This window comes from Anoplophora glabripennis, unplaced genomic scaffold, assembly GCF_000390285.2.
Source record: "Anoplophora glabripennis isolate ALB-LARVAE unplaced genomic scaffold, Agla_2.0 scaffold280, whole genome shotgun sequence".
Lineage (NCBI taxonomy): Eukaryota > Metazoa > Arthropoda > Insecta > Coleoptera > Cerambycidae > Anoplophora > Anoplophora glabripennis.
In genome coordinates, this window is record NW_019416356.1 from 325,178 (window position 1) to 352,341 (window position 27,164).

At 33.6% G+C, this 27,164-nt stretch overlaps 1 protein-coding gene across 2 annotated transcripts; it reads right to left on the minus strand.

The window, feature by feature from the left end:
* On the minus strand, positions 1 to 26,383 carry LOC108910686 (beta-glucuronidase-like). Of its 2 annotated transcripts, none has more exons than XM_018715381.1 (12): positions 26,272 to 26,383; positions 13,203 to 13,427; positions 12,912 to 13,100; positions 12,692 to 12,858; positions 12,430 to 12,566; positions 11,529 to 11,725; positions 11,118 to 11,437; positions 6,375 to 6,518; positions 2,750 to 2,834; positions 701 to 877; positions 495 to 633; positions 1 to 299 (listed from the first exon to the last, which is right to left on the minus strand). In XM_018715381.1, the coding sequence occupies exons 2-12, from the start codon at positions 13,404 to 13,406 to the stop codon at positions 115 to 117; spliced, it is 1,944 nt and encodes a 647-aa protein (XP_018570897.1). In that variant the 5' UTR covers positions 13,407 to 13,427; positions 26,272 to 26,383; the 3' UTR covers positions 1 to 114. The 2 variants fall into 2 exon arrangements, with proteins under 2 accessions (XP_018570897.1, XP_018570899.1); XM_018715383.1 differs by lacking the exon at positions 26,272 to 26,383 and adding an exon at positions 25,686 to 25,750.
* Between the last annotated feature and the right edge of the window lie 781 nt (positions 26,384 to 27,164).

The window sequence follows — 27,164 nt, forward strand, 5'->3', positions numbered from 1 at the left end:
CATTTAAAAAATAATTTATTCAAATTACTGTCTAAAACTTATGTTAACCCTTACAAATATAACTACAGAAAATCTACTTGTAAATAATATTTACAATTAATTATATGTATATTATCACAGTTCCACTCGAACAGATTGCGGCTTAGACACAACGTAATGGTTGAGATCTTCAGGAGGCGTGGCATTGTAATATTCCTGAGCCAAACCCCAGTATCGCTTCCTCAGGTGGTGAGCGCTGGCCTTCGGCTGTCTGCTCCTCGTGAAGATGCCCTTCTTGTTGCCCCCCACCCTTGTATAGGCTGAAAAATAAGAAATTTGTCAACGTACATGAATCTTAAATGGTTTGGGGTCTAATATTGATCCCTGTGGTGCCCCTTAAGTTTGGTGATGGGAATAAACTGATTACGTCCTTTAGATTTGGTTTTAAAATAAAAATACTAGTTAACTGATGATTTGGAAGTATTTAGAGAAAGTTATGATGGTGTTAAACTTACTTTGAGCTGTTTTGAAGTCAGCGAAATTCCAAATAAACTCTCCTATAAAGAATCCCGAGGCTCTTAAGCGATCAAACGCTTCAAAGTGTTTGGATAGCAGAGTGACCTGATACTCTTCAGACCAGATATATTGAGGAATCTGAAAAATCAATTATGGAACGATAAGTAAAAAGGGAAAGAAGGTTTCATTTTAGACTGTGTCTTACAAAATGAAGACCTTCTAGAGTGTCGCCGCCATATTCTTGCATGATGACGGGCTTGTTGAACTTCTGGTGCCAAGCTGTGGCCTCTCTGATGACATAGTCGGTTACGATGTCCAGGTTGCCTTCATTGCTGTACCAGCCGTTGTAGCGGTTGAAGCTGATGATGTCCACGAAACGGGACTAACAAAAATATGGCGGATTAAGTGCAAACACTTTTAATTCAAGATTCAAACCAAATTTAAGAACATTTTGTGTTAAAAAATTTTCAAGGTGTCTCGTTTGTACTTCAAAAGCACTTGGATACAGATATATAGCATATGGGTACTATACATACAGAAATATAGATACGCCTGAATAACTCCTGAAAATAGGGAGACATTATAAAAACGATCTCTAGATATGTTGTTGAGGTCATCGGAAGCTATCACTTTGACCTTGAATTTGATCTTGAAAGTTACTTTCAAGGTCATTTGAGGGACAACTACTGTTTTCAGACGGGACTCCTGTTTTTTCACTTTTAATTCTGAAAGAGCGGAGAATTTCTGCCCGGACATGGTTTCTAATTTCAGTTCAGAATGATTTTACTTAGGAGACTATTTAGAGGTCAAAAGTCTTCTTAATTAAAGGTATTTGGTATGATACCAGCATGAAAGCTTCAGGAGAGATATGTGACCTTTAGATGGCCTCTAGAGGTCACTCTAACATACGGATCAAACCGTATCCAACATTTTCCACTCTTTCAGAATCTGGAGACAAAAATGGGAGCTCCTAATTGAAAAATTCAAATTGCACTCTGAATGACCTTGAAAATGACCTTCAAGGATCACCAAGAGATGACCCCTTGAGACCTCAACTATTTTTATAAAGGTTATTTTCTTGACATCTCACTTTCCTGACGAGTTATTTAAAGCATATCCATTCTTTTGGAATATCCTGTATATGTGTACTTTTTACAATAAAAATACAAATACATTATATTTTTTAAAATATAAATTTTTGTCTATACCGGGTGCTTCACCTAAGGCAGATTCTTCTATAGCTCGGTTATTTTAAATTTATTAAAAAAATGTTTTTTTATATAAAAGTTTTCTGGAATTATATTGGGCATTTTTGTAAAATATTTCAGTTATACAGGGTGCTCCGTTTCTTAAGGACGATACATAATTTCGTTATTTTAAATGGAACACCCTGTGTATAAGTGCTTTTTCGAATTCCTCGCTTAATTTTGATTGACTTTGTTGACCATAGAACCTAGAACCCGCTTTTCCGAGATATTCGACGGTTGTTAAAAATCACGATTTCAGCTTTCTGAATAAATCTAAATAAAATAGTTAGGAACATGAGGTTTAGATAGTTCTTTTCAGCACAAATTTCTATATCTTTTACATTTTTGGAAAATAATTAACTTATTTAGGACCGTAAATATTAAGACGAATAACTTTTTTTTTTCAAATGAAATGACCCAAATTAATTGCTATCGTTGAAGGCCAAATGAAATGTCCTTTCGACTGATATAAGGTTTGCCGAATTTTTATCGAAAACTGTTTAATCTAAAATTCCAGAAAAAGTAGTTACCAACATCAAAGAAACAACAGACAACAATACAGAAAACTTTTATGTAAAACATTTTTTTATTAAATTTAAAATAACCGGGCTATAACAGGGAGAAATTATTTTCGATCGTCCCTCGTATATTTGTTTAGACGGCATTATTTTCTTTATTTTCTACGAAATTTTGTGGGTTTTTATTTAGGTCAATGAGAAACATTGACCTATGCGAACTTCTCTACCAAGTGGAATATTTTGAGATATGTTGAGTTTGTATCGAAATAAACAAACAAATAATATACCACTCGATCAGGTCGTCGCTGATATCCGCGTTCATTGAAGAAATTTGCACTTTATCTCTGTTTTTCTGAAAAACACCGTACATTTATGTACGAAAACATCGTACGACGTTATCAGTCAAGTGTAGCGATTTTGCTTATCGAGTACTAATACTGATACTTTTATTACGTTTACACTGATACGGCATTATGCTAAATAACTTACCGATTCGACTACGTTCACATTTTGTGCTTCCGCGATTGTAGTAGGCCGTGAAATGTCAAGACTTTTAATATGGTCGATGACGTTCCTAAAAAACAAAAAAAAATTGACCTAGATACATCGGATTGAAACAATTTGTGGGTTTCGAGCAAAATAAACAAAGGAACAGATGACAAAAAAGAAAAATAGCATGGGCGAAATACAGAAAAAGGAAAAATGTATCTATTATATATTCTAATCTATTATAATTATTAATATTGTTTGAAAGAAAGACGATGAAGTACATATAATTTGTATATTTATGAAAATAAATATCATGAGTTCGTAGGTGTTTCTGGTAAATTATTTATTTTAAGTCATACCTTCATTACAGACTATAATTTGTTCAATATGCATCATGTGGGGTTCCTCGGGGTTCAATTTTAGGTCCATTATTATCTAATTTTTATGGTAATGAGATTCTTCTTGCCTTGACGTTAAGGAATGACTATACAGCGTGGTAAAAAAGTTCTGCATAAAATTCATATTTTCGTTAAACAATTTTTTTTCGAAAAACGGTGAGACCCGTCGATTTTTATTTGATCCAGGGCACCTTGTTATGTGGAAAATTTTTTTTTTCGATAATCCACTTACGGCAGCGATGACATATCTTTTTTTTCAAATGACAACGCATATTTTTTTCGTACGAAATTGATGACAGTGATAATTATCTAAACAACGGTGTGAAAATTTCGATGTCTTATATAACAATTTTTTTTAGAAAAATGCACCTTAAGTTCTTGAATGCAATAATTTGCTGTTTACGGATCAAATGCCTTAGAAAAAAATTTATTCGGCAGAAAGCATTTCAGATAACTTAAGTTGCAACTGGTGTTATGTAATATTTGCGGAATTATTCATCAGATATTGTCAGGATCCTGATTAAACTGCAAAATTTAGAACCAAGTTCAACCGCACAAAATCCAAATAGTATGTAGCAAATTAAGGTCGACTTTTTGTCTTCGAGTTTGCCGATAAATTCCTCAAAAAAAAAAAATCCAAAGAAATGTTTACTTGAAAGGAGTAGATTACCTGAAATATTGAAGACTAAAAATCAGTACCGATTTAACATTCTTTGGTGAAATCGTTTAATTCGAAATGGCAAAACTTAGTGAACGCGAAAGAATTGATATTTTGAGGATGATTGGTTTCGGCGATAAGTTACGAACCCATCAAGAAGCTTGCCAATTATTTAATGCAACGTACCCTGACAGACCACCAATTACGCAATCTACGGTTAGTAGGGTACTGGCAAGGTTTGAGGAAACTGGTAGTGTGAAAGATGCTCCTCGTGCGGGTCGTCCTAGAGTAGATGATGAAACTAGATTGAATATCCTGGTGGAGCTCCAGGACAACCCTCATTCTAGTACAAGGTCGATTGCATTGAACAATGATATTTCACATGTAACTGTGGTGAACTTTCTCAAAAAAGAGAAATTTCACCCCTATAAGGGTCACTTGATACATGCATTGACTGAGGACGACCCAGACCGCCGTCTCCACTTTTGTGAAGATTTAATGCATCGATGTAACGGAGACCCCGACTTCCTCAAGAACATAATTTTTTCTGACGAGGCTACTTTTTATCTTAATGGATCGGTGCATCGACATAACTGCCGGTATTGGTCTCAGGAAAACCCGCACTGGGTGCAAGAAGTAGATCATCAGCACCCCCGAAAGGTGAACGTTTGGGCGGGAATAATAGGGCGTCGTATTTTAGGCCCGTATTTTTTCGAGGAAAATTTAACTGCTGCTCGCTATTTGGATTTCCTGCGGTTCGATTTGGTCCCAAGCTTAGCAGAGTTATTCCCGAACAACGAGGATCCTGATATTCCTGAGGAAAGAATTTGGTTTCAGCAGGATGGTGCACCGCCCCATTATGGAGTGCAAGTACGGGAGTACTTGAATAACACGTTTACTGGCCGGTGGATCGGGCGACGCGGAACAATCGAGTGGCCTCCGCGTTCGCCTGATTTAACACCTCTAGACTTTTTTTTGTGGGGCTATTTGAAATCGCGTGTGTACACAAACAGACCAGGTGATTTGGAAGAACTTAAAAACCGTATTCGTTTTGAAATAAATCAAATCGACCCGGGAATGCTTGAACGAAGTGTAGACGGCGTTTACACACGCTTAGGACAATGCCAAATGGTACAGGGTGGGCAATTCGAACAATTTCGCTAGACTTACACAAACATTAGTGTAATTTTACTCGTTTGAAATGTAATTTTGTCAACTTTGTCCTTTTCGGAGCCATTAATAGTGTAAGTAGACAATTATCACTTATAAGAACTTAAGGTGCATTTTTCTAAAAAAAATTGTTATGTAAGACATCGAAATTTTCACACCGTTGTTTAGATAATTATCACTGTCATCAATTTCGAACGAAAAAAATATGCGTTGTCATTTAAAAAAAAATTATGTCATCGCTGCCGTAAGTGGATTATCGAAAAAAAAATTTTTCCACATAACAAGGTGCCCTGGATCAAATAAAAATCGACGGGTCTCACCGTTTTTCGAAAAAAAAATTGTTTAACGAAAATATGAATTTTATGCAGAACTTTTTTACCACGCTGTATATTGAAGATTTAATTTTGTAAGACAATGATAGAACAAGTAGGAAGTGATGAAGCGTAAGCTAAACTAGAACAATTTCCTTTAATTTTTTGCATTGAATGATCACGTAGAACATGAAAATATCAGAAAATGTTCCTTTCTTGTTTTGTTCAGCTTTGTAAAGATACTCAATAATCGTGATTAATGCATGTGTTAATAGTTTCCTAAAAGTATTCTGCGGGGTGTGATTATGTTTGTAGTACCGTAAGCGATTTTCTGTATGTTCAATAGTCGTGAAAAATCCAGAAAACGTAAGATAAACATACGAGATAAAAAATACGCTTTTTCCTTATTTTGGATACCTATATTGTCAGTTGTCTTATACCCTGAAAAATTTGTATACAGTCCGTACAATATTTGTTGAGATGGAATTCCAAGAAAAGATTATGCCAAAAAAGTTCTGTTATCGGAATTACTGTAATAATATACCGTGGAGAAAAATTCCTTTCTTTTATTTTTCACCTCCATTCATTTTAATAAGAAATTACACTGAAAATGTACAGGAAGATACATTTACGAAGAAATACGTCTTCGTAGAGTGCACAGATATTGTTTCTAACTTGCTTAGATTTTTTAAAAAGCTGTACAAAAAAATTGCGCACATAAACGCCCCCCTTACGGGTCATATTTAAGCATTTGAAAAATAAAAACTACATCAGGATCCTAGTGCACGCTTGTGATTGTTTTCTTTATGTTCCTCTTTTTTGTTTCTTTTAACGTACTTATATTTTTATTTTTACTTTTTTCTTCATTATTATTATTATTATTGTGTCTTTACATAATATTTATTGTTTTTACTTCTATTTAACTAGTCTGTCCTGTAAATGATTTTTACTATTGGGCAGGTGTATATTAAAATGAAATAAGAGTCAAAGCGCCAGCTATCCTTTGCACCTCGCAAGAAATGTCAAAAAAAAAGGAAATACTAATTAATATACATATAGAGGGAGCGTGTGACGTTTTTTTATTTTACCTGAAATATTCCTTGGCAGCAGCATACTGAGTCCTAGGTTCATTGGCAGCGCTCCACATTATCACGCTCGGACGATTCTTATCCCTTTTTATTAGTTCCGTCAAGGACACCTTGTGTTTGGCCAGCAACGAATCAATAAAAAATCTGGAAGAAAAATAATATATATATTTTTTTCCATACTTAACAGCTTATTCCATTGGCTGAACAAGAGTCTGGTACTTGCTGCGTCATTGGTTTAGACTTCTTTAAGTTTCGAGAAATATGTCGCTCTTCACTTCTTCGAAAGATAATCACAGCCACACACAAAAAAAAAGTTGGGTATACTTTATATGCGACATATATTTTTCGTAGTAATTTGGCCTCCTGAACACGAATCTGGGGTCAGAATTGGCCCATCACGTCACATTTTTTTCCTAACCTCAAAAAACTTGTGAAAAATAGTGAAAATTGATGAAAATTTACTGGGAAAATTTGTAAAAAAATTTATTTCCACATCAAATAGTACATTTTTATGTAAAAGACTCTGCTGAATTCAAATCCACTGTCAGAATTGAGCTAGAACGTGTGGTTTTTTTTCTAACCTCAAAAAACCGAGCAGGAATCGCTATTTTCAAATTCTGAGCGGATTTTGACCAGATTTTGTATAAAGGGGTTTTTTGGGTCGCTGATTACGAATATGAATTCACATTGTAAAAATTCAAGATGGCTGATCCAATATGGCGGGTGTACTTTTTTGAAATCCACCGATTTCAGTAAAATTTGGCATCATAAGGATTGCTGGTTGATCTCACCTTCATTAATCACACATCTGGAGCCAGATTTTCATAAATCAAGGTAAAAGATTCCACTCCGTCTAAAAATGTGACTTCGCTTAAAAAAATGACTTAAGGACTCTACACATGTAATGATGTGTAGTGTGATGTGCTTGTTTCCATGGGACAAGACAAAAAAGTTTCTACTTTATTCTTTCATTTATTTAGTCGTGCATGGGCTTATGGTTTTCCAATCAGATTTTTTTAACTACTATGCAGTTTTCCTATGGCATTTAGATGCTTTTATTTCTTAATAATTTTAAAGTTCAAGGAAAAGGACACATTACTGCCACACAGCACATCACTGCATCTGCTTATGCCTTCAATCTAAAAATGTGACTTTGCCGAAAAAATGCCGCCTACTCGGCCTAAAATTATGACTCTGCCTACAAATTTTACCTTGATTTATGAAAATCTGGCTCCAGATGTGTGATTAATGAAGGTGAGATCAACCAGCAATCCTTATGATGCCAAATTTTACTGAAATCGGTGGATTTCAAAAAAGTACACCCGCCATATTGGATCAGCCATCTTGAATTTTTACAATGTGAATTCATATTCGTAATCAGCGACCCAAAAAACCCCTTTATACAAAATCTGGTCAAAATCCGCTCAGAATTTGAAAATAGCGATTCCTGCTCGGTTTTTTGAGGTTAGAAAAAAAACCACACGTTCTAGCTCAATTCTGACAGTGGATTTGAATTCAGCAGAGTCTTTTACATAAAAATGTACTATTTGATGTGGAAATAAATTTTTTTCCAAATTTTCCCAGTAAATTTTCATCAATTTTCACTATTTTTCACAAGTTTTTTGAGGTTAGGAAAAAATTGTGACGTGATGGGCCAATTCTGACCCCAGATTCGTGTTCAGGAGGCCAAATTACTACGAAAAATATAGGTCGCATAAAAAGTATACCCAACTTTTTTTTTGTGTGTGCACTAGTCCATTGTATACTTTATAGACTGTACACCGGCTGCTCTTATTTCCCTTGAAGTAGTATTAACACTGTTTTTTAAGAAGTGATCTATCTTGTCGGTACATGCTTGCCAGATATTCCTCCTTTTGATGACGCGTACTTGAAACACTGTTGCGTTAACGATGCCTTGTTTCTGATTGTGTGGATTAGCTTTTTGTAAACGTTATGCCTTAGGGTGATATCCAGTTTCCTCTTGACTGGAAGTGTACTTCATGGTTAAGTTGATGTCTGGATGCATTCCGTTAACCGGAGTTTTAATGAGAGAGACAATCTGCAAAGCTGTACACATCCAGAAGAACAAGACGAAGGCTGAGGAACGACTTATATGTAAAAATTAAGAAATAATGGATCAATGCTCACAGCAAACATAAATATTGGCCGGTGTACTTCACTTCAATTTCAAAATTCCTTCCTTCAGAAGGAAGCGGTAGAATATCTTTGAAAACTTACAGAGGTCTATGGCAAACATCTCGGAAATTGTTCAACTATTGACGACTGTTACGGAAGCTTACAAATTAAGCCAGGGATGCACAGACTTATAGGGAACAGGGGCCACTCGGGAAAAATATAAGCCAAGGACGGGCCACTACAAACAATATTTATTAACACAAAATTTTTTATTTTTAAATAGTATGAAATACAATGATAAAAATAAAATAACCTTCAAAAATGTTTGTTGTAATAATTATGTAATCATTACAATGTAATATTTCATGTTTTATTATTTTGATGCATGACATTGCATTGAACTAACAAGTTTTTTTATATTTGGCTCCACATTACTTGTAGCCACACGTATAATTGCTTCCAAATTTTCATTTGCCAGACGGTTTCGGTTTTTCGTTTTGTTAAGTTTCATCACTGAAAACGTTTGTTCACAAATATACGTCGATCCAAATAAGCTTGCGCATTTCAATGCATTTATTCGCAACTCTTTATAAGCGTTTTTATCAACGCAACGGTAGAAGTTGAGTAAATTACCTTCATTAAATTTGTTTCTTAAATTATCATCATTTTGCATGTCTATTAATTCCAGCTGCATTAATTCCGGCGCATTTTCGGGTGAAATGTTGAAAGGATTGCTGAAAATGTCCAATAGCGGTTTAACTTTTTTGAAGTCTACAAAACGATTTTCAAAAGCTTGTATCAAAATATCAATTTTTTCAACATGAGCGAAATTGACGTCAGTTTTATTGAACTTCTCCATAATTTTTTTGTAGTTCGGAAAATGGCCGTAATTGGCTGAATTGATTTGTGTCCTGAAAAGACTCAATTTGCATTGAAAGGACGAAACATGAGAGTATAGCTGCGAAATCAATTGATCTTTGCCTTGGAGTCGCGTATTTAAGACATTCAAGTGATTTGTGATGTCTACAAGAAACGCTAAGTCACACAGCCAATCAGGGTTGTCGAGTTCGGGGACGTCGTTTTTCTTTTCCGCCAGAAATAGTTGGATTTCTTCAATCAAGTTAAGAAATCGCTGTAGTGTCAACCCACGACTTAGCCACCTTACTTCAGTGTAAAACAGGAGATCACCATATTCGCTTTCAATATCCTCGAGAAATTGTTTGAATTGTCGGTGATTGAGACCTCGTGATTTTATAAAGTTTACGGTAGGTACTACAACTTTCATAACATTTTCAAATCCCAATAATTTTGAACAGAGGGCCTCTTGATGTATAATACAATGAAACTGCATTAATTCCTTGGTATTTATGTTTTTAGTTTGTAAATATGTTTTTAACAGAGTTACTATCCCAGATGTACTTCCAACCATTGAAGGTGCTCCGTCAGTTGTAATTCCAGATATTTTCGTTAAATCCAAATCCATTATAGAACATTTTTCTAGAAGAGCTTTGAGCATGTCACTTCCCCTGGTTTGACTTGTCAAAGAACTCATACCAATCAGTTCTTCACTCACTTCAAAATTTTGCGTTACACCTCGTAAAAATATTAATAGTTGAGCAGTTGAACTTATATCTGTAGATTCGTCGAGCGCTATAGAAAAATACTCAAAACTTCTCGATTTCGTAGCTAATTGCTCTTCTATATTATCTGCTAATGCGGTAATTCTTCTTTGAACAGTCATCCGATTTAACTGAATTTTTTCAAACTTCTTTACATTTTCCGGACAAATTTTTTTTGCGGCGATATCCAAACATTGCTTAACAAACTCACCATCTTTAAAAGGCCGACAAGTTTTCGCTATTATTCGAGATATTTCAAAGCTAACTTCAGTGGCTGTTTCAGCATCTTGAATTGGTTTTGTAAACATAGATTGCTGGCCTATTAGTTCCCGTTGTAAAGTGGAAATTCTTTGCGTTCGATTTTCGCCAGTTAATTTGGTAAAAGTTGGATGCTGGGTTTCATAGTGCCTTTTCACATTATATTCCTTCGGAATAGAAACACTACTCTTGCATATTAAACAGACAATTTTGTTATGCGATGAAATAAAAAAGTATTTTTCGGTCCAAATATCATGAAACTGTCGATTTTCATCTTCAACCTTACGACTACGTTTCTTACTGGGGCCTGGTTTATCCATATCAAAATTAATATTATATGTTACAGTCGGTAAAAGCCAAGTTCGAACGACGAAATATTTACTCGTCACAGATTACAGTTCTCAAACAGTATAACGTTCGCTTATCCGTAGTCAAAACTTAACTGCCCCAATAACCGGCGATGCGTCGTATTTATACGAGTTACCAAACATCGAGAACCATCCACTTTGTTCGGGGATCGACGTGTTTCGCGAATCTGTAATCTAGTTGCTGCGACAGATTTCTAGTCTCGTAATAATATGCTTGGACCGGAGCGCGGCGAGTAGAATACTTTTAAAATTCGTTGGCAGGCCGCATAAACACCGACAGCGGGCCGCAAGCGGCCCGCGGGCCGCGGTATGTGCATCCCTGAACTAAGCTAACCTGCTCCATTGTTGTAAATCTTACTCACTCTGTGTTAACGCTGGGGCACTCGTCTATAATCATGATTCCCATCTCGTCGGCAACGTCCATGATTTCTTCCGCATAAGGGTAATGCGAGGTCCTGTAGACGTTAGCGCCTATCCATTTGATAAGATTATGGTCCCTCACCACCAAGGGTAGGTCGAGTCCCTTACCCCTGATGTCGGCGTCTTCGTGCCTGCCGAACCCGTGGAGGTACACGGGGTAGTTGTTTATTAGGAGGGAGGTGTTGGTCCACGTTACCGTGCGAATGCCGAAGGGCAAACTGTACTTGTCCACCAGGTCGCCATATTCGTCCAACAGTTCCACCTAGTACAAAAAATTTAAGAGATATGTGTAGAAATAGCAGTGGGAGGAAATTCAAGTGGATTCAGATCAGGTAAATTTAGCGGTTGCTCACCTGGAAGGTGTAGAGGTAGCCTGGTTCTTGATGCATGAGATACGGCCACCACAAACTTGGATTGTCCACCCTGAGTATGCCGTAGACATCAGAGTAGTCTCCGCTAGTGGCCACGACGTTTCGATTTTTGTCGATTAGACTCACCCTGCAGGTGATGTTTGCGTCTCCCACGATGCTAATGTTGTATTCCAAGAATGCTGAGAAAAATAATTGTCATTATTACTATTCTTGGTTCTAAAATGATATAAAGTATTTCTGAAATAACTACGTTCCCTAAAAGGGTGATAGAGGGCATAAAAATGAGTAACTTTTATTAATCAACTGATGGTCTAAATGCTTCTGTTTTCGAGAAAATTAATTAAGAAAATTAAGCATAAATGTGAGTCGACCTTGTGCATCTTGTGCACGTGAACCAGAATGCTTCGAACTCGGGAAAGGTCGCAACATGTTTTCGACAACGAAGAAAACATTATAATTTTTTTTCAATTTAAAAGGTAATGTTTTAGGTTTAGGTCATCAGTTGCTTACTTCTTATTCTTTTCGCTTATAAAATTTTTACCGCCTATGAACTTTCACTGCTCAGATAATACGCTTTTAACATATTCTCGATTTCCCTATTCTTATAAAACGTCAGATTTTACTTGAATACTCCATAATTGATATTCGATCTAATTAAGTTCAAATGATATGGCGGCAGCCGATTGTCAGTTGTCAAAAGTTAATTTTCTTAGCATGTGATTTTTCAGTTGCAGCATTTGCATGTCTTCAGAAGATTAAAGTAATGCATTGAGATAATAATTTCCATAAATATTAAGAAAGTCTGTGTTCCATTTAATTGATTCCATACCATTTCAAAGCAGACTTCATAGTGTCTTTTAGGCATACCATTCAACGAACTTACCTGTCGAGGGCTGTAAATCGATGGTTAATACTGATATATCGTCTATGTAAGTCTTTGGAGTGGTGTAAAGTTTCACTGGCCTGTCTATGCCTGCATAGTTGAAGAAATCGAAGGTGTAGCTTTGGAAGAGTCTACCACTGGAATTAAAGAAGAAAAATGATATTAACTTTTGATATTATCGTAAATAATCCAGCCAAATCTTTGAAATGCAGGAATAAGCTAACTATATTTTCGATCTCTGTTGAAAATGATGTTACAGTACCTTTCTAATTCTTCAACCCGTCCCTGCGGAACGGTATCAGCCAGTAAGGTATTGTCGCAAGCCACTGTCACCCTGTTTTCTTTACCGAACTTCAGGTACTGGGTTATCTCGCTGTGAAAGGGTAAGTGTCCCATTTCGTGACTCATAGCCAACTGTCCGTTTACCCACTGAAAATTAAGAACTGGACACTTTTTGTTATTTCTAAAAATCGCCTACTTACCACCTGGGATGCGTACGACACTGAACCAAACCTTAACCATATCCTGCCTATTTCAGACCAGTACTTCGGCACGAAAAAGGTCCTGTCATACCACACTAAACCCACGTGGTCTCTTATCCTCCAGTCTGTAGTTATGTCATTGTAACTAGATGGCACTGGCATCATTAGGACCTTCGACTTGGCGGCCTGCTAGAAAATCAAACAAGTTTTTGAAGGTGTGCAGCAAGGGTCCGTTTTAAGACCACTTCGTCGTGGAAACAGGAGTGAAGTTTGTAGGGAAAAGATACGTACCTCCCTCAGGTCCTTCTTGTACCAATGGAAGTCGAATCCTACGAAAGGATTGCTTGTATTTGGGACAACGAAGTTCCAAATCCCGTCCAGAGAAACTACTTGCCGGGTTTCTGATTCCCTGGGGAAGAGTATACCTCCTCTGTGAATGTCAGCTGCGCATAGTTGGGTGAATACTATGAGGTATGCTGCTGTTTGTAAAACCATTTTTAAATTTGTAATGATTGACTGAAACAAGTTTTTAAATATTACTTTTGTGCACCTACTGTTTAAAAAATATATTAAATATTTGTCAGTTCGTGTTACGAATTTAAAGTGCATTCGTCTAAATAGATAAACATTAACAAACCAATCGTTTATTTTAGTACTACATTTAACAAAACACCAAAAGTATTCACGATTCACGAACATTTAATGTCAACAATCAATACCAATTAATTTAACAAAGTAATATGCTCATACAAACATGTCATAAATTTTGCCTTAATTTAATTTGACATAATTTGTTGATAAAAGCTTGAATTAAAATTAAGTAGTATCATGAATATTTGAATTCTTAATCAAATTATGACATATTGGAATATATAGCGGAATATTTTTCTAATTGTAAGAATATGAAAACAAACCACCCAATAAATTACGTGATAAAATGGTATTTACTAGAAATAATGAAAACAAAATGTAATGCAAATTACGAAATAGTTTTGTAATTCCCATATTAACATAAAATGTAATATAGGATAGCTCATTTGAAACCTTGACACTAACTGATTAGAATTATTAAAGAAATGCGATCATTTCATTTGTTTTTAGTAGAAAATTTCTTTATCTGCTCCCACTATAGTAAATAGACTATTAATACATTGTTTTTAAAGACGTAAGTGGATTTTACCGTAGAAGTGGAAGTTGCTATCGACAATGGGAGGTAAGTGAGGTAATTTCCCCCCTAGGGAAAAAAACAATTTCGAGTTTATAAGTGCATATTTTATTAACAAATAAATAGAAATATTTGATGAACATTAATTTTATTAATTATTATGAATGAATATTTATAGTAATTGTACAGTTATTACATTTAGTAACATTTCTAAAATCTGGATAATTATTCCCCTCGCGTTTACTAATTGTCACATTTTTCTCAATATTATCTGACTGATCCATTAAAACACCATGATGCGACGTACTACTAGAACCTGGAGTTGAAGTGTCATTGTAACAAATCCAGTTGGCTATTTCATTTTTGTTACTTAAACTATCAGCAACATAACTTTCTGCAAATGTGGCTGATTTCCACACACCATGTCCCTGGATTGTTAATACATCAACTCCTGTATTAGCCAATAACGTTGCCGATGTTCTTCGGAATAAATAGCCTGTATATGTTTCAGGATGTCCTAGTTTCAAATACTGTGCAATCTTATTAAAAATTATAGAAAGGGTATGCTTACCGACTGGTTGGTTGTAACATCTACCTGCTTAATAGCACATAAAAAAGCGTGAAATTTCAGTTTTAATTTCCAATCTAATGTCAAATCAGACAGAGACATGAAGTTTTCAATAGAAATTTCCTTTTCTTTGGGTCGTAGTCGTATATTTTATGACGATACTACTTTTCTGATATTTCTTTGAAGTAAAAAGTACAATCCTTAATGCAATAAACACTTTTCTCGGTGCAGATTAGACGTATATATTAACCTCATCTATTATTGTAGTTGTTTTCGACTTGCAATGCCAGTTCATAGTGGTATTATAATTATCATAATACCACCATACATAATAATATACGTAGAAGTTATCTGTTTTCCCATAGGTGTAAAAATGGGCCCGTCCCGGATAAATATTCTGACATTAACACATGCGGTCTACAAATCCTTTCAGGGAATTCTAGTCTCGCGTGTAAAGATGGGCTGGTCGCGTTTACTTTCTCTTTTAAAAGGACGGTATTAGTGTGAACAGATCGTTCTGTTAGCCGCAAAAAGTTATATAATTGCCTTTAAGTATAGGGTAGGTTTTTATTGTGGATCAAGGAAGTGTTTTACTCATAATAAGTCAAGGAAATTATTAAAAACAAATATATTTGTTTAACATATATTATTGTAAAGACTGACAATTTTGGTCCACCTGTGTATTTTGTTTTTAATTTTTTCACGTTTTGGAAACAAATGGAAACCATACCTGGCCAATTAAAACAGCTATTAGATAAAATACGTTGAACTGTAATCGAATACTAGTTCCAAACCAGATTTGCGGACATTTAACTTTTAATGTAAAGTATAGTGACTGTAAATTATCTCAGGATTTTACGGTGTTTTCCAACTTGTTTAATTAGTATTCAAAATTGTAAACAGTCAGTTTTTACAGTAATAAATAATCATTATAATCAGATGTAATTATTAAAGGACAGGACAGTATTTGAACATAATGAAATATTTATTTCTCATTTAGAAGAAAATACGCGTTTTTGCACCGTTTTTGCATTATTTGCTTACAGTAATTCTATACTGGAAACTCTAATTGAGGAATTAAATTATACAAAACAGTAAACAAATAGCTAAAACGTGACATCCGCGATAGAATATTCAGTAATTTATTAATATTATACTCATTATATTACGAAATGGTGTATTATCCGCAAATTGCTGATGTGGGGATAATTTATTGTATAAATTTTCACATACCTGCACTTTTACATATGAACTTTGATTGCAGTTTAATAAAAAACATGAAGGTAAGATTTATGGAAAAACATAGTTGTCAAAGTTGTGATATAACTTTAGTAGACAAGATCCACAAATCAGTATATATACAAGATCTTCTACATAACCTCAATTCTGTGCTTAATGAAATTGTCAACTGTCATTTTTGTCGAAAAAGAGCTATGGGTACCTATTTATTTTGGTATTCCGATTTTGTTGAATGAAAAACAAAATGTTAGTTAAATAATGTGATTGCACAGGGTGTTAATTACCTACGTCGACACACTATCAGGGACAAATTATTTGAGTGATTTTAAGACAACAAATAGTTATATAAGCATGAGACAAGTTCAAGGTACAGTGTCGAAATAAGAATCATCTTTTGTACAATTTCTCTGAAGAAGATTGGTGCAGAATGGTGAAACTTAGGCTAACTATTTATGTAATTAAATCCGTACGATATTTGTTGAGAAAAATTCCAAGAAGACCCCTGCGCCACTTTCTTGGAATTAACCCCATTTGCAGTTACGAAGTCGTATTTCTTCGAAAGTGTACCGTCCTGTAAATTCAGTGTAATAAATCAATGGAGGTGAAAAATAAAACAAGGGAATTTAGTCCCAGTCGAAGATTTATCAGATTAGAGACTGTAGTAGGTTACTTAAGTAAATGTTTCTTTGTTTACTCATTTTTTTTTTTTTGTTCCTCCATGCTTATAATTGTATTATCTTAGCTGTAAAGAAATAAAAACATATTTTATGCCCGTTTGCGCCGACATTATCCTAAGAACAACTTAATAAAATTGTTCTTAAAATTAAGTTATACTTATTTTTTTAGAGCATTGCACCGACGGATCATAAACTATACTTAGCAAAGTACGTCTATGTATTTGCAACAACGCAGAAATCTAGTAACTTTCATTACTTTAGGTATTTTAGTTCTTTCTGATTTTCTTCAATTAGGTTAGGTTAGATTTCGGTGTTCGGTTTGTCGTGTCATGTCTATGGTGTTTGTTGTAAATGTAATATACAATAATATATGTTGACCAAAAGACTAGTTATCAGAGATAAAATAAAAATAATAATTTCCTCAAGATTCTAGTACTTCTTTTATTCTAGTACTTCCTCTATCAATGGTAAAATTCGCAGAAAAGTCTATGTTGTAAGACGAAATATTTTATAAAAATTCAATTCGTCCATTGTATGGAAATAGTCAGATCTTGTATAATTTAATCTGGGAAAACCAAAATCTATAATTTCCAATACATCTAAATCATCTTCAAACATGTCATTCAATCGAATATCCACAATGCTTTTTTTACAACTACTTACTTTAATACCACACACGTTAACACTGACCATTTTATTTGCACTTTCCGCGTTTTTTTTCTTTGAAATTTTGGTGTTTTGCGCACGCTCCAAGTCTGTTTAAATAAGGAAGAAGAAGAAGAAGTCGCTGTCAAAGTGAGGCTTAAATTTAAGAACCTGTTTCCATACTTAAGAAGATCTTAACGTATGGTGCAATACAAAAAGCTTACTTAAGCATTTCTTATTTTTAAGTAATGCTTATTAACTTCGGTGCAAACGGGCATTAATCCAAAAAATCTGCTTTATACCGGGTGTCCCACTAAGGTCGGCGATATTAAAGAAATAATAGACCTTAGAGTTTCGGGAAAAAAAAATTGATTAATAAATCGACCAAGAGAAATCGCTGGAAATAGTTTTCAAGTTCGTAGCTCGGCCGCTAGGGGGCGCAATCTACATACTAAAACGAAGTTGATTTTTTCCTATTCAAGTGTATTAAATAGTACAAATATGGAAAGCCGGATTCATTACGCATAACTTTTGTTAATGAATTTTTGTTCTATCTCTCGACCTAATGTCTGATCAAAAAGATGCATTTTTTAAGGATTGGCTCATCAAAAGCCCATAGTGTTATACCTCGTTGGAAACGTCTTTTCATGCTTTATCTAGTGGTGGATATGTAATGTCATTTACCTCAATATGGAAACCTATATAAGGCGTTACTTCAAAAGAATGACGTTTTATGGATTTTTCCCAAAAATTTTAAATGCAATACTATAGTTTTCTTTACATAAATAAATTCAGCACAAAAAAATTATGAATATAGTATAAGTTTGAAATTTCTAACGAAAGTGTTGTTTATTTATTGGCGTTATTTATTCAAGTTTAAGTTGTTTCACGTTTTCTTTAAAAAGTGAAATAGCAGGATACAACTTTTATAGGTTAGTTTGAAGAGCATAAAAATAGCTACATTTTCACACCAAAAAGGGCTCGATATCTTTTTTTGTTATCAAGTTATTCGCAAATTAGTGAGCAAAGCATAAATAATGATAATGAATTGAGGAACACGATATTTAATTACCAAAACAAAATGCGTTTATAAAAGAACCTACCTAAGCACGCAACGAAGGTTAAATTCCTGTATTGAAAATAATGGTATCGATTTCGAGCATTTATAAACATCTTTACTTTTGTTGAAATTTAATTGTTCTTTCGTTACATACCTAATATCAATATCTGTTTGTTATTGTTTTTGTCGTTATTTTCAAGATTGTTATTGACTCACTCATTTGCGTGGATTTAGATAAGTTCTTTACGTGTCAATAATATTTTTTTTGCTAACAACACTTTATATATGCATCCTAATCGTGATGTTCGAAAAAAATCAATCACGTAGGAATTTTATATTTTGTTAAAGGTAGCAGGGGAAAAATGCGGCAATTGTTTTCTTGAAATTTTCATAATTACGTTGTATTTAATCATATATTTAAAAAAAATTCTTAGAAACACCATAAAGAGATATCCAATATCGAATTTATGGGGTTTTTAGTTAAAGTGACTTCTGGTATCTCTACCACTTGTATACGAATTTATATCAGAATTTTGTGGATATTTACCTTTAATGAAAAAATTCTTATTTTTATAAGTTTCATTACCCTACATCTAAACGTCTTCAGGTATATTTTAGAACAGGTATTTTTTTTTATTTCCATACCTGTATCAAGAAAACTATATATTTCATGTAACCTTTTTGGTTTAAAATAACTCAAAGAATCGCCCTTCATGTTTTTTGACGTACTTGACCTTGTATGATCTCGATTTGTTAAACATTAAATTTGTTTTAAGCTAATTTAAGCTAACTCTGAAAAAGTGATAACTGAGACTGATATGGAGAGAGCACGTACTCTCAGATAATATATGACACACTTTATGTTTAAAAACAGATAGTTTTTTGAGGGCACCATAAAATAATTTCTTCTAAGTAAATATGGAGGGATACTAACGCATTGAAAAACACTCTGAAGAGGCGCATAACAATAAATAACAACCATTTATTTTTCTAAGATAAATAACACTTGTGGTGACACCGAGTAGGATTTTCTGTAAATGTAGGAGGGTAGCCAATAATCGTTTAATATTTTTTAAAGGATATGTCGTTAAGTAACGCTAAAAATAGGTATTTGCAGCTGTTTTATTTTCAGTATTTATTGTCCGTATTTATTATGTTGTAAAGTGGTCATTTGTTCTTCGTAAAAAATAGTCATTAAAAAAGTCAATACAGCCATGGAATATAAAAAGGAAGCTTACAATTTTCACCCAGCAGGATTGCTAATGAAAAGTCAATAGGAAAATGGTTGCCGCCATTTTTGACGGTTTGAATTATGTACACCTTATTAGAATAACACTTTATAACGAGCGTTCAAATAAAAACGTGGTCAAGTTGGTTCTGAAAATTTGGACGTAGGGCGTAGCGTATAGCAAATGAACTTAAACGTCATCTGTCAAAGCGCTATATCGCCGCTATCAATTTGAATATTTTCGTTTTAAAAAGCGTTTAAAATGGTGTTTTCTCAAGAACAAAAAGTGTTTATCATAGAGTCCTACTTTAGAAATGGACGCAAGATTGATGGAATATGGAAGTATTCTATTGAGGAATGTTTCATAGAATTTCAAAATCAATTTCCCGGCGTTGTTGAGTACAAAATTTTTCAAAGTGCAGTTCAGCGTTGTGTTAATGTTTTTCGTGAAACGGGCAGTGTAACAAGAAAAGAAGGAAGCGGCCGACCTAAAAAGCGGACTGAAGAATTAAAAGAAAATGTCCAACAAATAATGGAAAATGCGCCAAGAACTTCTGTACGTGTTTTATCACAAATGGTGGGAGTATCAGTCGGTACCTGCCACACAGTGTTAAAAAAAGATTTGCGTTTGTTCTCCTATCGTTTAACTTGTCAGCAAGAACTTCATGAAGTTGATTTTCCGCGACGGGCTGTATTTTGTGAATGGTTTTTAAACAACTACGGTGAACTTCATAATATCACCTTTTTTTCTGATGAAGCCTGGTTTCATTTAAGTGGTTACGTAAACTCACAGAATATGAGAATGTGGTCTTCTGAAAAACCAGATAACTTTTTTGTCGAGGGCCCTCTACACGCTCAAAAAATTGGAGTTTGGTGTGCTCTCAATCGAAGGAGGATTTATGGACCTATTTTTTTTAATGGTACTCTTACTGCGCAAAGGTATAGAGAAGAAATTATCGCTCCTTTTGTTAACCAGCTGGAAGAAAACGAAATTACAAACTTTTACTTTCAACAAGATGGCGCAAGGGCACATACGGCAGGCGAGACGATGAATATGTTGAGGGAAGTTTTCCAAAATCGACTAATAAGTCTCAATGCTGAACATGAATTTCCACCGAGGTCATGTGATATTACGCCGTGTGATTTCTTTTTGTGGCCTTACCTTAAAAACACTATTTTTGAACTGCCTATTCCTGATTTAAACCATCTGCAGGCTCGACTTATAGACAAGATTCGTGAAATTAACAATACCCCGAGCATCTTAGAAAATGTCTTTAATTCTTTGAGGAACAGGTGTGAAAAGTGCTTGGAACAAGGAGGGTGAAACATTCCTCAATAGAATACTTCCATATTCCATCAATCTTGCGTCCATTTCTAAAGTAGGACTCTATGATAAACACTTTTTGTTCTTGAGAAAACACCATTTTAAACGCTTTTAGTCATTAACGTTATTGAAACTGACAGCTGCTATACAGCTCGTTGAGAAATGAGGTTAAGTTGGTCGCTATAAGCTACTCCCTACGTCCAATGTGTCAGAGCCAACTTCGACCACGTTTTTATTTGAACGCTCGTTATAAGTGGTCACTGCGATCATATGAAAATTTTCTAGGAAAATTTCTCATTGCCAGTTTTATAAAAAGTTAACTATTAGTAGGAATTATTTTATCTAGGTATGCACCATGATTATAAGAAAATTTACAATGTCGGTTTTATGAAAAATTAACTATGAGGAGGTATTATTTTTATCTATGTAACAATGTATATAATTGCACAACTATAAAAGGCAAACGTAGATACCGACTTGCTTATCTGGAAATGACAAACTGTAGGTAAGTTTAAAATTCTGGTTATGTATGTGAGTTCTAAATCAAACACAAAATTTGCATTTACGTTTTGGCACAAAACATACGGTACAATTTTCTCTAGTTAAAAAGAATTTCATGATAATATATCGTGTTCATTTCATGTCACATTTTGGTGAACTCAAAGAATAATAACTTCTACAAAAACACAGATTTTTTAAATACTAATACAATTGTATTTATTCAGTTCTTGCAAAAATTCATTTCATTTTACTTAGAATTTGTATAAAACAAAGTGTACATTCACAATTTAACAAATTTGCAAAATTTGTCAAAACTCGTATATTTAACTGTAAATAAGTGGTTGGCGTCAACAAAATAAGGAATGTGATAAAAGAAATAGCAGCTTATCTCAATTCGCCTCATCTGTAAACTTATACAGGCCACTGCTTTAGACGTTCTTCGGCCACTCTGTTAGCTGACGCAGGGGCCGATATTACCACTATTAAATGACATTGGGGATGGCGTTCTAGTACGGTAGCAGATACATATACAGTGTAGGAAAGTACCGATGGTCTATCAGAAGTTACGTGAGAGCGTTAAAGTAAGCCATAGAAATCCATGTGATAGACAAGGATGGCTATAATGAAGGCGTCTCTTAGTCACCGCCCGTTTCGCCCTTCCACAAGTTTCTGAGATATTAATTTTTTTCGTTTTGACATATATATACTTTTTGGTGAAATAAAAAAATCTGTAATAACATTTCAAAAACATGCTAAAAAAAATAAAAAATTACTGGCAACAATGAATTTTTCAGTTATTGTTGATAATTTGTTTAAATTAAAAAACATTAAAAAACTGATTACACCATTCAATTTTACGGAAAAAATAAAAAAAACTCTCATTGTTTGACCCAAAACTTTATTTTTGTACAGTATTGCTATAAACATCTAAGTCGAATTACAAATGCACAAATGATAAATTATCTCAGGATGATTTGCTTAACTGCAAAGTCTACTGTTGACGCGAAATCCAAAAACCCGAAATTTTGCAAAATCGTTTAATTTTTTTTCTGGCTTTATTTGAAAACGAATTTTAAATAAATTGCATATTTACATTGCCACTTTTTCGCTCTATCCAATGGCGTCAACATTTTTGCAATCCCACGTTTTGTCTTCGACGGGCCATCATCAGATTAATTTTTTTAAATATATCGCTGCTATTTTTATGACAAAATCTAGTCATTTTTAATTCTGCATTAAATGATATTACTATTGTAATTAAACAGGTTTTTAGCTATAATTAAAAATTTTTCCTGAGTACGGCTCTGAACGCTTTCAAAATACTTACCTGTCTATTCTATTGGAGGAGAGAGAGGGAGAGAGAGAGAGAGAGAGAAAGGAGAGAATAAAAGTCAATACAGCATAAAATATCCAACAATTTTTTTAATCCATAATTTAAAAAGTTGTACATAATAAAAAAATAATACGAATTTATGAAATATTTTATTATTTCTAATTAGTATTGCTAACAGTAGTAAAAAATTGTTGGATATTTTATACGGTATTGACTTTTATACTGTTATGACTTCATCCAATAGATACTTTGAAAGCGTTCAGAGCCGTATACAGGAAAAATTTTAAATTATAGTTAAAATAAGCTAAAAACTTTTTAAGCGATTACAATAGGAATATCCTCTAATTCAAAATTAAAAATGACTAGATTTTGTCATAACAATAGCAGCGTCGTATTTAAAAAAATTAACCCGATGATGGCCCCTCGAAGACGAAACGTCGGATTGCAAAAATGTTGACGCCATTGTATAGAGCGAAAAAAAAGTGGCCTTGTAAATNAAGTTGGTCGCTATAAGCTACTCCCTACGTCCAATGTGTCAGAGCCAACTTCGACCACGTTTTTATTTGAACGCTCGTTATAAGTGGTCACTGCGATCATATGAAAATTTGCTAGGAAAATATCTCATTGCCAGTTTTATAAAAAGTTAACTATTAGTAGGAATTATTTTATCTAGGTATGCACCATGATTATAAGAAAATTTACAATGTCGGTTTTCTGAAAAATTAACTATGAGGAGGTATTTTTTTTATCTATGTAACAATGTATATAATTGCACAACTATAAAAGGCAAACGTAGATACCGACTTGCTTATCTGGAAATAACAAACTGTATCATTAAGTAGGTAAGTTTAAAATTCTGGTTATGTATGTTAGTTCTAAATCAAACACAAAATTTGCATTTACGTTTTGGCACAAAACATACGGTACAACTTTCTCTAGTTAAAAAGAATTTCATGATAATATATCGTGTTCATTTCATGTCACATTTTGGTGAACTCAAAGAATAATAACTTCTACAAAAACACAGATTTTTTAAATACTAATACAATTGTATTTATTCAGTTCTTGCAAAAATTCATTTCATTTTACTTAGAATTTGCTAAATAAGCTAAAAACTTTTTAAGCGATTACAATAGGAATATCTTCTAATTCAAAATTAAAAATGACTAGATTTTGTCATAACAATAGCAGCGTCGTATTTAAAAAAATTAACCCGATGATGGCCCCTCGAAGACGAAACGTCGGATTGCAAAAATGTTGACGCCATTGTATAGAGCGAAAAAAAAGTGGCCTTGTAAATATGTAATTTATTTTAAAATTCGTTTTCAAATAAAGTCAGAAAAAATTAAACAATTTAGCAAAATTTCGGGTTTTTCCGGATATCTTCGGAATTACCCGGAATTTTAAAACTTTGTAAACAGCATATTGTCAGGTATAAAAAACAACTTTTTTCTAATCGGAGCCACCCCGTATCTTTTACTGTTTCCTTGATCCTATTGCTATCCCATCCTTATCTTGGACACACTGTATATCTATGAATTCACCAAACTTTAAAAAAAATAAGTACACTAATCGATCTTACGGAAAAAAAATTATTATTTATTTTATTTATTCACTATTCGACTTATGTTTATAGCAATACTGTATAAAAATAGTTTTGGGTCAAACAATGAGACAGTTTTTTTTATTTTTTTCCGTAGAATTGAATGATGTAATCAGTTTTTGAATGTTTTTTAATTTAAACAAATTATCAACAATAACTGAAAAATTCAGTAATTTTTTACTTTTCGCATTTTTGAGCATGTTTTTGAGCCGTGATTACAATTTTTTTTATTTCACCAAAAAGTATGTCAAAACGAAAAAAATGATTACCGGCAGAATTCTGTACGATGATTTTTTTAAGTAGAATTTTTCTTTGAAGAAAAAGTGTTTCCGGCCGAAAAAATTAATATCTCAGAAACTTTTTAATTTTTTTATCTAAAAAAATTTGAGGTTATTTAAGATAGAGAAAGGTATACTTTGACCAAGTTTTGTCAAAATTAAATTATTTTTGCGGAAATGAGAAATAAAAAACGAAAAATCAGAAAAAAAAACTGTTTCTCGCATTTTTCTCGGAAATTTTGAGGTAATGTTAAAAACCGGAAAAAATGAATAACTCGGTAACTTCTTGATTTTTTATCTAAAAAAATTTGTGGTTATTTAAGACACAGAAAAGTATACTTTCACCAAATTTCGTCAAAATTAAATTATTTTTGCGAAAATGAGAAATAAAAACCAAAAAATAAGAAAAAGCCTGTTTTTTGCATTTTTCTCGGAAATTTTGAGGTTGTTACAAAAATTGTAGATTTTTGTATGATCTACAACTTTTGTATTAGATACTTCTTTGTTTGACGTCAACTTTCGCCAGAAATCCCAATGATACAATTTTTCATAACTTTTCAACCCCCCCAAATCAACCCTCCGCCGCCCCTGCTCACGCATTTATTTTTTTTTTTTCGTTTATTATAAGCCCCTTTACCATTTCGACTTATAAAAGTTCAGGTAACAATTTTCTTTTTTTCCCCTCTCAATGAGTTATTTTGATCGGTCTAATAGTTACTTTTTTGTATTGAATGTGATATTACTTAAAATGTGTATTGTAATTAATAAAATCATTAGTAAATTTCGAAAAAAATACAAATTATTTTGATATTTGTTTTATGTTCTAGAATGAAAAAGACTTTGGCGTTGTAAAACTTAAAAGTATTTCGCAGCTAGGTAACAAAAAAAACTCCCTTTGTCAACTGAAAATTTAACGAAAATGTCGACTTTTTATTACAGTTTTCGAAAAAAATTAAATAGGTACGTTCCAAGTCCTAAGCAAAAATGCTCATATTTTCTGCCGGTGATTTTAAGTTCAGTGTTTATTGTATAAAATAAATAAGATTTCTTCACTCTCTTGTCTTGTATTTTTAACAATTTTAGCGTAAATTTATTAACTATCATTAATTCAATACATATCTAATATAATTGTCTCAAAAAAATTGGAACTTACTTGGTTATTAAAATCAAATGTTTTGTGAAATCCAGAAATGTGTAATCGAAGGTCTAAAAAATTCTTGTTTCTATGAAAAAACAAGAACTTCTTTGTCAAAAAATATTTTTCCTGTCTCTATAAACGCATATTACGTTTACTATATCAGACAGTATTAAAACACAACAATTACCATACCAGATTTTATTTGAACCGAACAAGCATTTTAGGGCCTTTAGAAAAAAAATTAAAACAATAATTAAGCGAAACAACAACAATTTTGATCCCAATACGATCCACCACATCCAAAAACAATCTGAGACCGCCTATTTTAACACTTTTTCCTAAAAGTTGATAATCATGCAGTTCACATCAAACGGTAAATTGATATTTACTATCGCGGTCTAATTAATATTTATAAGTGCATTGCATTTAATTGGCATTAATGATCTAGCGATTATTCAACAGTTTGCATCTGATCTGAAGCACATTGCCATTGCCACAACTCTGTGACTACAAAACAAAAAAACCGCAGTGACACTTGCCGCCAAAAAAATTGACGGTCGACCTCGCCAATTAGCAACCGCATTAAAACTAGTTCACTTACGCTGATTCGGCGGGCGAATATCCTTATTACGAGGCGCGGTTCATTTGTTGCGGTGCAATACACTGCCACACGGCCTACTCTATCTGCACATATCGCCGCGCGACCGCAGCCAACTGAGCCAGCACCGTGATTGCGTCGGGTATATGGTTACTGTTGCTGTTTATGTAAATCTTCGGCTGTTAGAAGAGGTGTGGATGATGAGGAACACGGGGCATTAGGTCCTTACGCTAAAATTTGGACAAAGGCCTGCTCTGGTCGCGGCTGAAACGAGAAAAAGTGGGGGAAAGGGGTAAAGATCGCCTGCTGGGGTCACGGGTTTCTCAGAAAAACTAAACTGCTAACGTAAAGTACGTTTATTAGACACCTTGAAATTTTTATTAAATTTAATGTGCGTTCGTTAGGATTTCTATTTTTATAATATTTTGGGAAAATACGCAAGTCCAGAACACTTTTTTTATATAATATGGAACATTCCACGTCCAATATTTATTACATCCAAAAAAGGTCAACAGGGTACCATTTTCTTTGAAATGTCTACTTTCGAATGCCACTCGCTGTTAAAAAAAAAACAAAATGGCGGCTCAATATGGCGGCTATAAGCTGATAAAAAACATGGTCAAATTAAAAAAAATGTAATTGTTAAGAGTATTTGAGTTTAAAAAACCTAAGAAATGAACAAAAACGCTTATGAAGTGTTAAGGGTACAAATGATTATTTTTTAAATACGTAACATGGCTGATCCAATATGGCGTATAACATGGAAATTATCCCATAAAATGCCAGAAATTGCCAATTTTGCTATGTCTAATAAATTATCGCTCTCCATTGTTGAATTACATTGCTGACGCATAGAATAAAATTTAATGAAAATTTGTAAATATTTAAATATGGCC